This window comes from Thunnus maccoyii, chromosome 21 (genome assembly GCF_910596095.1).
Source record: "Thunnus maccoyii chromosome 21, fThuMac1.1, whole genome shotgun sequence".
NCBI classification, from domain to species: Eukaryota; Metazoa; Chordata; class Actinopteri; order Scombriformes; family Scombridae; genus Thunnus; species Thunnus maccoyii.
The window spans coordinates 14087435-14102919 of record NC_056553.1 but is presented as its reverse complement, the minus strand read 5'-3'; the positions used below and the strand labels follow the sequence as shown (position 1 = coordinate 14102919).

The following is a 15485-nucleotide window of genomic DNA, read 5'->3' as shown; positions in this document are numbered from 1 at the left end:
GAAATTGTGAAAAAAACACTTTTTTGTTAAGGTCAAGCAAAAAAACTACTCATTTATGTCCACCTCCACCTGTTCCTCCTCCCCTTCTCTGATTTTATTTATTCAGCCCGGAGACAGAGAGAAGCCAATCGCTCCAGATTAGGCTGTGAATCCTGGCAATCCACAGTGTCCCTCAGCAACTCTAACCCTCCCCATTTAAGCCTCTGCTTGGCCCTCTATTCGACAAGCCAAACAGACAATCGTTTTAATGAGCCCGCCTTTGGCCCTGTTTAGCCTTAATCTGATATATGGCAGCAATGCTAATTGAGTCGTCGCCGTCATGAGCGCGTGTCTGTCGCGATGACTGGCAGGCGGAGCGTTGCGGCTGACACTACGTAACAGGAAGGTTAATTTCTGTCCTTAGACTCTGTGGTGTCCTCGGAGAGGATTAGGGTAGCAGGCAGCACATCAGGTTGGGGGTGTGTCTGCCTGTCAGTCAGACAGACAGGAGGCTGGATTTATACTTCTCTACACCAGAGTTAATCCTTTCAAGAAGGCAGACTTGGGCTTTCAATTAGAAAAGAGTAATTTGTGGAAATTTTTTTTTGCGTTCAGTAAGACACATTACATTGCCGTGATTAAATCTGCGCACCTCTTAAACATGCTGAAATGGTAAACATCTTTAAATTAATATTTATTAAACTTTTAAACTATTAAACATAAACAGCATTCCCCAGTCACAACTTTCCACTGCCAAAGTGTGTGCTGTTTCTCCAGACACATTCCTCCAACTCTGAGGAGATCCATCAGCTGTATAAACCTGTAAATCTGGTGGTAAACTCAGAGATATAAATGAAAAGGCGAATCTCAACCGGAGGAATGAGACAAAAACAAAAAAAAATTATGCTTTTTAACGTTAAATAAACGGACACATCAGAGAAAATACAGATAAATGTTAATCTTTTGATTAATGCATCCCTGTCTTCCTCTTCAGCTGCCTCCTCATCTTTCAAGAGAATTTGTGAAATTGTCGTGTAAGAAATGGAAATGAAACTGACACCATGCTATCTTCTTTGGCTTTGATTTGTCTTGCTTGAATATAACATTCCTCAGTCAATGGTGTCTGTGCATATGCAGGCTTGTGTGCTTGAGACCGCTTCAACATTAAATTAGTATGTCTTCTGAAACATACATACAAAGGCACAAACAACCAAAATATTGCCCTGGAAGCGTGTTTATAAAATTCCACATTTTCCCGGCTGAATTTAACAAAGATTAAAGGCCAGGGTTTCATCAGCTGTGACATGTGAAGAAAGGGAATAAATACATATTGAAATAATAACAGAGGGGGATGAATCATGCGTCCAAGGGTGGATGAATCACTGCCTTACCCGATTTAATGCTTCACATTATAATCCGCATTAGCCTTTACCCATTCACAATGCAGCTATATGTTTAAATGAGACCTTCTAATCTCTTCCAGTATTCTCTGAGACTAGCCAGAGAAGAGAAAATCTAGCTTTTCAGGTTATATTCTCCACATGATTACACATTGTTGTTTACTCTCGCTCGGTGTGTTATAATGTGGAGGGACTGGCCGCTGTGTTGGTATTTTTAGAGGTGAGCTTTGCATCTGCCTCTAAGTACAGCAAGTGTTAAGCATTTTTAATACTAAGCTTTATGATGTCTATCTGTTGCGTTAGATGACTTTTTATAGCAACATTAATGCAGTTTTAAAGTGGTATTAGTGTGATTCAAATAGAGCAAGACTACTTACTGTATAGCGGGGGAAAGCAACCACTCAAAAGGCGAGAATAGCAACACTGGAAATGTGACAGAGTCTGGTGCTACTTTGCCTTGTATCAACAGTCATCCATCAACATTAGTATTGTTATTCGCTTTCAGACACCTTATTCATTATCTTGGAACAGGGGGCGAAAACTAGGGATGCTTAAGAATGCTAGGTGGCCTTTAGATACTGTCGCTACTTAAGGGGGATTTATTGCGAAGCAAGTATACTTCAAAAATCTTTAGCTGGGCTAGGGCCAGAAACTTTGGCCGGCACTGGTAAGTACGGTTGCTGGGAAGAACTCAGATGCACTATGGGTTAGGCTAATTTTAAAGTAGCACATGGCAAATTAAAGAAAAATAGGTAGAGAAGCTCCATAAAGGTTTGTATGAAAGATTGTCTGGAAAGGAGGAAGAGCAGACTGAAGAGGAAAGGAGTGATTTGGGAGCAAGGGTGTATGATTGGAGCATACTAGGGTAAGATGAAGGGTAAAGAAGAGGAGGCGAGGAAGCAGATTTCACAAAAGAGATGAGGATAATCATAGAAGGACATAAAAAGAACCAGTGAGAGTGAATCACAGCAGGTGTAAAGAAGAAGAGGTGTGCTGCTGTAAAAGTAGCACATTCAGAAAAATAATCCAGACATAAATGCATGATATCATCTGCAGCCGAGGGAGTGAAACAGCAAATATCAGAAATTGGTACGACTATAGCAGGCTTCTCCTGTTTCTCAGATGACACTTGCACTGTACATAGTACACAGCCCTGTGCTGTGAAATAAAATGAGACAGGTGGGCCTTTCAGCGCACCGGTCAATACCTATCGATTGGCAAGGCTTCTACAAAATGTCAACACCCAGCAGACAAAAATCTTCCCTGATCCTGCAGTGATGGAAGACGGACCCTTTTTTTTTTTTTTTTTTTTACCTGGCAGTACCCCATACGAACACCGAGGAAATTTGTGCTGTGACGTGTCTGACAACTCTTCTCAAGAGGTTCAGAGAGTCTCTTTTAACTTTCAAGACACACACACATTTCAAATGTTCACCTACAGTACAGACGGTGGACGAAACCCACATCTGTATACACACCAGCGAAAACCACTAAGCCGGTGTGACCTTTCAGGTGTGTCAGACGCTGATCCTTTGACCTACTGCTTGGTTCCCTGACATTGACACGGGTCACATGGTATGAGTGTGCGTCTTCGTCCCTGCACGCCCTCTGGCTAGCCGGGTTCTTGTCTCCAGTGGCAGTAAGCTGATTACAATCACACTGGAGTGCTAAACGGTTGTATCAATGCCTCTTGTCACCTCGCCTGACTAGACACACAGATGGACAGTTCCAGTTGACAGCCTGTTTAGTGATGTGTATGACAGATTTACTGATTTTATGAGTGGCTTGGGTGAAAACTAAATGACATAGGAAGAGCGGGATGAATAGAGTTTATAAAGCCATTCATTTTTGGCTCGCATTTCAAACATTAGCTTTTGCCGGGGTTAAATCTATGACCTCTGGGTTGCAGAAAGGTTTGAGTAACAGGAACCCTGCTGCCAGAGGAACTGTTGAATTTAGTGATTTAAACAGATTTTCTCTTTTTTTCTTAAAATGAGCAAAACCTGACCCGGTGAAATCCAATATGGTGATTTTAGTTTTAAATCCATATAACAATTTTCTTGAAATAAATGTTATTTTGTCTTTACTAGTGAAATTAGTTCAGTTAGCTTTGGTTTGATTTTCTTGGCACATATTTTAAAACTGTGGAAACAAGAAAAAAATACCTTGGGCCACACACAGAAATAGTTAAATATTGTAATTAAACTGTAACTGCAACTTTTTGTTTAACTTTTTTCAGCATGGATAGCAAATGTAGACAAGCAAGCGAATTTTAAGGAGCATCACAGCATTTCAAGCAAGGCAGAGTTACTGTGGTCAGCAATGAAGCACCGCTGTGGCTCAGCAGACGACATGGGAGGCCCACATGCACAACAAAGAGCAGGCGATATAATAATTTCTTCTGTCACTTCCTGGGGTGCAGGGAGACAGTAAACAGCTGGCAGCACAGCCCACAGTGACGCCAACAGTGATGATGACATGAGAGAAAAGCGAAGTGAGAAAGAGGGGAAGACAGTTTATGAAAATGGAGGCTGTCCAACACAGGAGCTAAAATAGGAAAAAAGACAGGAAAAGCGTGGTGGTGGTGGTGATAAAACACCCAATCACAATAGCTTCTGCTTCGTCACCCAGTATCCGCTAGGCATTGGCTAACAAGTGGCTTCAACTCTTTTCAACCTCCCACTGATCTGCACTATCTGTCTCTTTTCTCTTGTATGTCCTCAGAGGCTCCTTCATAGAGCAGAAGTTCTTAATTAATCATCTTCTATCTAACAAAACCAAGTCCCTGTTCTGTTCTGATGCTCTGGAGACATTATGATTGGTCTGGAGAGCCAGGCCGCCAGAAAGGCAGACACCATTTTTTTTCTTTCTTTCACATAAACAAAAACCCAACTTGCCTGCTTCTCACTTCTCTTCAGACAATCTCAAACAGAGGAGAACAGATTATTACATCTTGGTGCAATTAAAAACGAAGGTATTTTACGCTCGTCATATCACAGCAGCTGTGCGAGTGCTGAACTCATTCAAACACTCCGCTACACAAAAAGAGGTAATTTCAGTGTCAGAACTATTTAAGCATTTTGTTCAAACAGACAAATTTTTAAAGACACTTCATCCAACTGAAAAAATGTGTAATCTGAGGGAAACTTTAAGTCAGTGAGACCTAAAACGTGCTCATGAGGTAGAGCAAAAGCATTTCCTGTAGATTTGCATTATGGGTTGGTTGTGGGGGCTGATGTACCAGCTGCTCTGCCTCTCACACAGCCTGTATAGAGATGAATTGCTCCCTGGGTGTCGATAAGTCACCATAGCACACCACGGTCACCATGGAAACTATACAAACACAGCATTTCCGAGGAAACAAGTAAAATGAAGTTGATTACACATTCCTTTTTTTTCCCTTCTCAAGAGCTTCTTTGAGGGTTTTTCTTTGGTTGGAGGAGACTGCCATGCCTTTAAAGGATATCCCTTTTGTTTTCTGAGGATTCTCAATGTGCATCACTTGGTTTAGTTTCTCCACTAGTCATTTTTCAAGGTGCCTGAATGGTTTACGCATTTATTGGCCATGCATGTAAAGCCATTCAGTTTCTCTATCAAGAAGCAGCAGAGCACCACTGTGCTGCTTGCAGCTCTGGTAGCTAACACGAAGTGGAGACACCTGAGGAAGTACTTCTCTGACGAGTGGTGCTGAATCATAAACATGACTGATACAGAGCCAAATGTAGAAAAACCCCACAATGAATACCAATGCACTTTCTATCACTGCTTCCAACATGGAGCAGTGAGCAGGATCACAATTCAGCGTACACCCTGTGAGGAAAATGAAGACAGAAATGTGGAGGGGACGGGAAAAAAGAACATAGAGATGAAAGGGCACAGGAAGTTATAAGAGGAAATGGAGCGTTGTTGGCGATGGTGAGAAAAAAAGTAATGTAAAGGGAGGCTATGAAAGGAGCTGGGGTGGTGAACAGGGAAAGGAGACGAGGTGTAGGATATTGAAAAAGAGATGGCATGGAGAGAGTGATGGAGACAACGATGTGGCACTGACTGTGTTGTGGCACCCAAGGAAAGCTGGCTCAGCAGTATAAGAATATTTTCAGATAAAGAGATGTAAGTGTGTGTGTGTGTGTGTGTGTGTGTGTGTGTGTGTGTATGGGACCGCCTGCTTGTGTGCCATGCTTACCAAGGGCATAATATGTGTTTTATTGTATGCATGTGTAGTGATGTGGAAGACTGGCTGTGAGCTGTGAGCTGTGTGTGTGTGTGTCTGTGTGAAAGAGGGGATCACTGAAGGACGTAATAGATACCCAGTATTCATAGCGTTTATAAAGATCACTCTCCTTTAGCCCCTGTCCTCTCTCCACCGCCCCCGATTTCTGATACCCTCTGGGACTAGGAAAACAACTGAAGACAGGGTGAGCAAAAGCTCAAAAGAGGCAACGCTGGTGGAGGCAATGAGCAGGAGGACAGGGAAGAGATTAAGGCGGGAGGAGGAAGGGACACATTAGCCTCTTACCCAGAGTGTCACTCAAGCTGGCAGTGCCAGCCAGCGCTGCTGCTCGCTGCTGGTCCGCAGCCACTCCCAGCCTTCAGTGGGATTTATGTCTCGCTTTGATGGTGCTCAGACCTGAGGCTTTTTGTAATTTTACATTTCTTGGACTTTTTGCAGACTGAACAGGCATTATGTGTGCAACTTATAAAAAGTGTGTAACAAGAATTGGTAGGCCAAGGAAAGATAATAATGCTGATGATAGAGCAACAAATGCTTTCACACATGTGCTGTATGTGGTGGGCATGTGGCATTGTTTTTTATTTACTGATTGGTTGAGTAACAGAAATCAATCATTTCAGTCATTCATAAAGACAAAAAGCCAAACATTTGTTAGTTCCAGCTTCTAAAATGTGCAGATGTGCAGTTTTTCTCTGATTCAAATCATTGTAAACTGAACATCTTTGAGTTTTGTGCTGTTGGTCGGACAAAACAAGCGATTCAAAGACTTGCCTTGGGGTCTGGGAGATTAAGAGCAGCTGACCTTTCTGACCTTCTATAGGTGATGATAATTCACAGCTCAATTGATAATGAAAATAATCATTGCAGCCCCTATGTCATATGAGTATTGTTCAGTTAGAAAATATATAACAGTAGAATTACTAATGAGACTTCAGCCATCAGGCTTCTCATACCATCTGGCCACTCATTAGCCTTGGCTTGTATTGGCCATGTTGTTTATACTAGACTTGCGCTAAAGAGAGTTTTGCTTGTTCTACTGAAGTTCCACTAAACCCAATTCTGCCTGTTGTTCTCTCCCTTCTCTAGTCCTCAAACTGTGCGGATAGCATAGTGTGCATTTGTCATGCCTCATGAGTTTCCCTTAATTATGTCATCATATGTGCATGGTCAAGCGCAATAAGCCCTAAGACAGACCAGCAGGCTCTTTTGGGACACCATTGCCACTGAGCTGCATCAAGAGTGTAATTCCTCTGCATGAATGTTCCCACTGGTAATCATGAAAATTGAAGAAAGCAGCAGTGGGTTATTTGTGCAAAGCAAAGCAAAAAGAGAGAAGAGGATGGATGTGTGTTTTGCAATTACCTCACACACTGATCAGCGAGTACTGAAATGATAAAAAAAAAAAAAAGTACAACAGCGTGATTTCAACACTGAGGTGGATGAATTTTCGGGGTCAGCAGCATCAATAGCTTTCTCTCAACAATTTCCTCTCCACTTCAAATGTTCCCTTTCAACCATGCAGGTGAAACTCTACAGATACAAAGCTTTATTTAGATCAATAAAGGGCTGCAGTGTCCTAATCTCCTCTTCATTTTAAATATGACCTTAGAATACCTCTGCTGTAATAACCCAAATGAGATCTAGTCGGCCTCTTAAGAGTGGGAGATAATCTGACACCAGCACAGTTTTTAGAGCATTTAAATTTAAAAATGCTTTTGTGTGATTAACGGTTGATTTAATGCTCCCCTTGAGTATCATTTGTCACATACAGCACATTTCTATTTTTATTCACAGAGTGGTCCATCAACACTATCAGCAGAAATCAAATGCACCCACAGCTTGGGTGTAAATTCACTGAATGTAAACAGATCTGATCCTACATCTTCAGCTAAAAGGCATCATTTCATAGCTTTTAAAGTGATTTTACTATCTTACAGTCAGGTAACATTGCCCTATCAGCAAATGCCCCAGTTCTAATGAACACACAGAATGCTATTGTTATGAAAGTTGATATTTGCTGCTTGGTAACATAACTATAAATTCAAACAACACTAACAAAACTGTGGAGAGTGGAAAGTGCTCTATCCACTGCTTACAACACTAGTGCAGTTTGTTGTCCATATGAGGAAATTCATGTTTAGAGTGAGTAAATGGCGAGTATTCACTGTATATACAACAAATGAGACACTTTTCATGAAAACAATAGAGGGCGCATCTTAACAGCAAATTGGAGCTATTCTTTGTAGATGAAACTGACACAAGAGTACAATTTGAAGAACAGAAATGAGCACAGGAGAAGCTTGTTAGTTAGCAGTAGCCATCTAAAGAGCCTGTGAAGATTTCATTTTTCTTTTACCCCTAATATCTTCTAATATTTCTGAACTGAACATTATAACATCAATTTCAACGTAAGGTAATCTTAATGTTGCAGGTGACTTATGAAGACAAGGGGGCTGGGTTAAAGTGTGACCTGGAACATCCAGATGATACATGCTGCTGCCTCTGCCCATGCAGAGACTATAAGAACTCATGCCACCTGTAATCTAGGAGGTTCTCTCTTATCTGATTATGATTGCGGGGTAAAGAGGATTTAGGTGCTGGTGCCTAAATGCTAGGCTGTACTGATTAGAGGCCTAGTGGAAGGCTTATGTAACCGGGAGACTGCAGGAAGGGAGAAGGTGTACTCTACCTAAATGACAATCTCCACTCCTGCACTCTTGTAATGCATCCTGATAACTTGTTAAAGGCCAAATAAGATAATGTAGTATAATAATAACTCATACAGATCAGAGTTTATTATCAACTTGCACAGCAGCATCACCTTGAAATAAATAACTGACTTGGGAAACAATAAAATATGCTTCTGAATTATGACTGGAAACCAAAATCTGCTTTCAAAGGGCTACTACAGTCAAGGTCAACATCCAGCGGGCAGGCTTTTCACAAAATAAGGGAAAAAAAGTAACTAAAATCCATTTACCCAACAAGCTGAGAACATTTGATCCATAAAATGTCAATGCCTATTGATTTAACCTTCTGAAGACCCACCGCAATTCATGCAGAGATAAAAGGATAATAATGAAACACAAGGAAGCGGACCTGCTGCTTGAATTTGACCCAGGGGCGAATGGAGAACATTGGACTTAATGCTGACTAGAGGCCTCTCCCTCACTTTCCCCGACCCCCACCACCCTTCATCTTTGACTCACCCACTATCAGAAACTACATCGATATACACACAAGGCCAAACACTTTCTTTAGTGATGTAAAAGCCTGGAAGGAAGCAGATGGATGGAGAGTAAGAGGCTGTCTGCAGTGATCTGAAACAACAGCTCCAAGTGCTGTGAGGTTACAGTACAGCAGCGTCCTAATTGAATTTTCACCTGTCTCACTTTAAGCTGTGCATTAATGTTGTCACTTCTGCTGTGTCACATAACCGGGATTCTATGAAGAACTTGATGAGTCAACAAACAAAAATGAACACTGTGTATTGTGCATTCGCTGGTGCACTGCTTCTAGACAGATGACAGTACTGACATTCACAAAGATTGGCATTTGAGGTGTCTGTTACAGTACCTTATTATGCCACAGTTTCCTCACATTGTGTCATCTTCATCAACAACAGTGTCTATGGTGGACTGACTTTGGCTGTGTCTAAGCGTGGGAGGACCAAACAGCACTAGACTATGCCCATGCAGGCCTTGCTTAGCATTCCCACTAGCTAGACTGGCTTATTAGATAAAGAAAAGAGTAATGGTGCACATCTACATTAGGAGCAAAGACAGAGCTGAACATGGCTGATTTAGGGAGGGGGGGAGATAAAAAAAAACCCAACTTGAAATGTCTGGCATGTGGGAACATTGATCTCTTTAAAATGCTCTGAATCCTCAGCCATTATTTTCCAGGGCTGTCCAGATTGAATGGACTCTAAAGTGAAGAAAACCTAAACAGTGAAATGTTTCTTCTCTTAGAGCGATCAGTGTATTACAGCTTTAATATTTTATATTGTTAATATTCAGAAAAGCCTATCCTGAAGCTTTGCATGGACGCAAATCAAAATAAAAAGATGCTGCTCTTGTAAATCACAAACTATAGACTGAGTACTGTAAGCATCCATGTAAACTATTAGCATTCATCTATGAACCCAGGAACACAGCCTGAGTCATATGTTAATGCTGAAGCTCTCACTAAATCACTAGTGGGGTAGCAAACACTTGGTGAAGCGTGGATATTTATTACACAATTTTCTGTGTACCGCTCTGTTTTTCTGAACACAGAAAAAAATTTGTCTGAGGCATCTAATCACATTTCCCACCACGCTGACAAAATATACCTCCAGTGGAAAAATATAGGCAGGTTAGAAACTACATCTGCAAGTTTTACACACCGAGATCTGTCATTTCAGGAATGATTATTGGCAATGGTAATAAATTTACACAGGGAAATATAAAAGCAAATTTCACAGTGATTCTGTATGCTGTAACAAACTCCTTAAAGCAGTTCAACAATTTGGATAGGGCTTCCTTGCATGAGCTTGTGCTAAGTGTATTTGCTGTACAACTACACCCGTGACTCATTGTAAACAAAAGAGGGTCAGGACAGCACAAATCCTTCTGGCTCAATATCAAAGATGACGCATTCTACTGGATTAATAGAAATTATAGCCTACGGTAAGGAAACAATGGAAACATACATCTGATTTATTTTTTCAAAACATGATTGCCACTCTAATCTTACATAATTTAGTAGCACATGACAGTCTTTTACCAGTGGCTATGAACTGTGGAGATACTACTAGCTGAACCACTCAACCCCTTAAGAAAGAGGCTCCCAGCTGTTGCTGTTGATGCGACTTTAATCTTTTTTTGGTGAGTAATGTCTGCAGTTTCATTTTTAAACATTTATGTTCAGTTACATTTCCCAAACTGAGGATATTGCAGGTGTACAAGAGCTTGTGGTGGGGCTTAATGCGATGTGAACTTCTTACTTTTCCCCCTGGACCCTCCCCTGTACCAAGCCAAGCCAAGCGCTAGATAGAACTGGACATAAAATAACTCCCCCTCACATGACAAGGCACTCAACCAAAAATCACGCAGTAACACAGAGAAGCCACTGCATTAGCAGTGTCCTCTTTGTTTTGACCATTTCATTCATTATTCATTGGGAAAGGTTTGCAAACATCCAGCTCAGCACCCAGAGGCGTAACTTACATGACTGCACATGTTACATCACTCTCTCTCAGGGCTTTCCTCTACCACTATCTCTTTCACTACCTTGCCTCCTTCACTAGTTGTGGAGGACGGTTTTCCTGGCACAATGTCTACTTGGTCTCTATCTCTCCCCATTGTGTGAGAGTTTGCCCATTCTCCCAAAGCATGTGCTACTGTTACCGCTGATGAATGTAATCCTAGCTTAAATTGACCCTGCTGAAAAGGTCAGTCCTCTCATGCTTAACCTTTACTTAAGGGCAGAGAGAGCCATAGGTGCCATGCATCAGGAGACTGGGCTCTAATATCTGATTAAGGTTGAGTAAGGGAGGAAGAAAAAGGATGAGAGAAAAAAAAGAGGAAGGAGAGAATGTGTGTAAGGGCTCAGGTTGCTTTGTATAGCACATGGCTGTGTACCAGCCTAATAATGGCATTTTCTTGGTCAAGGGCTTTCAAGGGTTCTCACTGCATGGCTCGTGCCCTATAAAAGGCTTCCCTGACCTCGGGGAGCAGTCATCTGACAGTCGAGCAGCCCTGGCAGCCTATTTCCAAAGGTACTTTCAGCTGTGAATAACCTTAGCACGATCACAGGGCTGAACCATTAAAGTCACGTTCAAGATCTCCTCGAAAAGCACTCAGCAGAATGTCAATGCAATTTGAATTAGGGTGGGATTTCCCTTTAAGGTCTCACAGGCTTCCCCCCACATGAAAGTGAACAGGTCAGCAATACTGAGATATGTCTGGAGAACAGGGGGACTGCACTGAAGAGGTAAATCACTTTAAAAATCGCACAGCGGATCAAATTACCCCGCCACTGTCACCTGAGTTTGCCTTAAATTAGATATTGGCAGCCTCCTTATAATTGATTCATGTGATATACAGCTTCCTTGCCGAGACTGAATACAATTATTAAGCTGAGGCGGGATCCTTGTCAATTATAAATCACTAGTTGATTCAGGGAAAACAAGCCATCCTGATATAATAAATGAAGTAGGGGTAAACAGAATCAGTACTCCTTTTTAGAAGTCATATAGTAGATCCTGAACCTTATATATTCAGTGTCATTACCATATTTTTTGACATTTTAAAAGCACAAGGCACAATGGGCTGAAAACATCCTTTCCATCAGGGCACACAGCACGTACAGCACATCAGGTTATGATGTTGGTCACACACAGGACCTTGTGTTTATGATCCTCTGACATGGAATATAATCCTGGCCAGCCCTGGCCTGCACCGCCCAATGATGAGATCAGGATACTGGAGACCTAACGTAAATTACCAGTGATTGGATTTCATCAAGGTTGACCTACCTAATTGAGGACTGAGTCAGAGCGGGGATGCAATGAGATGGAGGAGGAGGGGGAGTTGAAAGAGATGTCATCATTTCACCAGGGACAGCCTTGACATTGCGACACAATTATCTAATTTCTGTAAGATTTATCATGTTGATTCAGGGAGCGAACGCGAACTGTATGTGACTGATGCAGCAGTTTTTCTAAGCATGTGGTACGTGGGAAGAAGAGAGAAGCACTTATGACTACCTCAGTTCTCGGATAAATGAGCTCAAATTAAATATAGTAAACGGCTTCATCGATACACCTGCAACAAACTTTTGACATCATCCTGTCACTTCGCCAACTCACAGTTGGATCCAGATCCGGTGCACGCAATCAGTGAGTAAGACTGACACATAATAGCACTAGACGAGAGAAGAGACTTGCACAGTTCCCTCCCAGAGATGTGCCCTGTCACAAGTCATTGACGGATCTGGTCTACACTGACATACTTCATCCGACTAGGAAAGCAACACTAGATGCTGACACACGTACCAATTATTTTGTCAAAGCAAATGGAGTCTAAATCTGGCTCCTGCAGTGATTCCATGACTAATTTATCAGTGCCATAACTGTGAATTTCACTTTACCCTGATATGAGCGTTATTTGTCTTGAGATATATACACCACACGTCAACCTACAATCCGCATATTCTCTTTTTTTTTCTATTACATCCAAACAAATAATTACACAAACACTGCAGCTTTCCCTGTAACCAATCCACCCCTGAATACTGTTGTCGCTTACAAAGATGGAAAACAGGCAGATGGCACAAGAAAACACCTAATAAGAGTACAATACACGCGTGTTTAAGATTCAAATTGATGAACTCATGATTATTTTTACAGGTGGGAGTAGGCCTTTAATAAGTGTGCCTGTAATGTGTTATGATCCGGGCAGGGTGCTCGGCTTTGACAGTGAACAGGAAATGTGAGATGGGGGCGGTGCGATCACACTTCCAGTTTCAGTTCCCTACCTTGGCAGCAACTGAAGAGCTGGGCTTCTCCAGGAGATCCCACAGCTTCTTCCTCTTGTCTGGGCAGCAGGTGTTATCAAACTCTCCCTCTCCCTCCCTTTCCCTCATTGTCTCTGCCTCCCTCCGCAGCTCCTCATTCATCTGCTCCTTTTTCTGGTGATAACGGGCCTGGCAGCAGGACTCCAGGTAGATCTCATCGATCCCCCAGTAGTCTAACTCCTGGCCAAAAGAAAGGGCGCACATCTCCTCCATCATGTGTAACTTGCCGGTTCGGTAAAAGTTCAGAATGGAGGTGAAGGCCCCCGGGTGCCGGTCAAAGAAGTATTCGTTTTCATTCAGGCTGTAGTCGTCGCACACTTCCATCAGGGACTCATGGGTGTTGCAGTCTCGGAGCTTGCCGAGTCGGGTCCTAGGTAGCCGGTCCAGAGTCCGCCACAAGACCTCATGGTTCAGACCCCCAACGTTAAGGCGAACTCGGCGGGAGCGGGCTTTGGTGCGGATGATGTCGATAGGTTCTGGGGGAAGGGAGTTAGGGGTTCGGATGTTGGTGGGCTTGAGCCCTGCTGGTCCAAGCTTCTCAGCCATGGTGATGGAAAAGGCCAGAGGGAGGGAGACTTGACTGGGAAGATGTTAAGAAAGAAAAGAAGAAAATAGAAAAAAAAAAGTCTAAAAATCTGAGTTATGTTGGATCCTCTTTAGGCAAGTCCCTCCATGGCTGAGGAAAGAGAAGAAACAGTTTGTTAGAATGACTGATGACACATTAGTTAAATCAATAACAGTACCAAGCAGATACATATTACATTTTTACACAACTACATGTTTAAAAGATTGAAAAATAAATCATCTCTTTTCAGGGCAAGCACACAGTCACCTGTTACTTCATATTGTCTGTCAAAAATAGTAGCAGCTGCTACAGTGTTATCGATCCCTTTCATCACATTTCTAAGAAGGTGTTGGGCTGAATCAATGATTTTGTTTTAACAGTCAACATGGCTGCTTTGCTTTGCACTCCACTCCAGCGTGGTTATGGCTGTAGTGAGGCAATGAACTCCTGCTGAGGCACTACTTTCTATGCAGCCCATCGTCAAAATGGGACTCAGTGGTAGGTTGAGAAAACAAATGAACTGAGAGGAGCCTTGAAATTCATTCATGTTGTTACTGCTTGAATGGAAGAGCCCTGCATGTCAGCAATTACTTGTCTTATTTAACTTAATTTTTAAATATATTTTCCCCTGCCACATCTGATGATTACAGTCACATTTTTTGCAACTCACTGCATTCTCTGTACATAAATGTTTATTTAACACACTGATTGAAATTGCCTTTACACTTAATAAGTCCTCAAAAATATTCTAAAAAGTTGTTCATTCTTGTCTTTAATCATTAATTGAAGCAAGCAACCATTTCTAATTATGAATAGGGATAAACTATATTGTTCCTGAATGCAACAGTTTTTATTTACATTTGGCTCTGTCTGATTATTCTTAAAAAAAATTGAGCCACAAAGCAGCATTTTCTTATCCAAATGCAAGAATATGAATAGCTGTGTGTAGGGAGGGATGTAAAGCAGCATCACATTAATAATCCGTAGGTAACGACTTGTTCTGCAGTCCTATAAATTCTAAAACATTGCTGCAAACCTGTTACGTTACGTATTTTGTGATCGGAGGAGGTTTTGATACCTTCATAACCCGACACCTTCAATGTAAATTTGTCTAAACAATCTATACTGACAACTCACAAATTCTGTTTTCGACTGTGTTCAAAGTGGTATCCAGTTTTTTTTTTTAATAGCAGGGAATAATAGTCAGCCTCACCTTGCCGAGATAAACCACCTTTTGCATGCAAACTCCTCTTTTTCCTAAGGGAGTAGAGGATGAAAAGGGAGCCGGGATCCCCCCTTTAGTCAAGCGGCCACGACCGAGAGCACTCCGCGGACGCCGCGCAGAGAACGCGCGTCCCACATTTTGTTAAAAATGAGTCGAGAAGAAAAAGAAAAAGAAAAAAGCCGTGAATTTTTTCCTCTAAAAATGATCACCAGGACTGAACCGACGCTGCTTCGCCATCGGGAACACTGAGAAAGAGTCCTGCCTTCATCCAAAAGCTTGGTGCGTGCAGAGATGACGGGCTCTAACTGGATCACTGTATCTGCAGACGTCGTGCGCGTAAAAGGCAACGGGAAGGAACGGGATAAGCGAACTGCGGAGTGTCCCGCTGTATACTACACGAGGAGGAGCGGAGGGGCGCATTTCCACTCACACACACACACACACACACACACACACACACACACACACACACACACACACAACAAAATGAAAGCAGCTCGTTCTGTTCCGTACACCGAGATTTCT

General features: G+C 42.2%; 1 protein-coding gene across 1 annotated transcript in view; it reads right to left on the bottom strand.

Moving 5' to 3' along the window:
* The window catches only part of kcnb2b (potassium voltage-gated channel subfamily B member 2b), an 80108-nt gene extending 64824 nt beyond the window's left edge, over window positions 1-15284 (bottom strand). The window contains exons 1-2 of the mRNA XM_042398614.1: window positions 14949-15284; window positions 13132-13846 (exon numbers count right to left, since the gene is read on the bottom strand). Of these exons, the coding sequence (XP_042254548.1) occupies window positions 13132-13716 (585 nt within the window). The 5' untranslated portion in view covers window positions 13717-13846; window positions 14949-15284. The remainder of the gene's footprint in view (window positions 1-13131; window positions 13847-14948) is intronic.
* Between the last annotated feature and the right edge of the window lie 201 nt (window positions 15285-15485).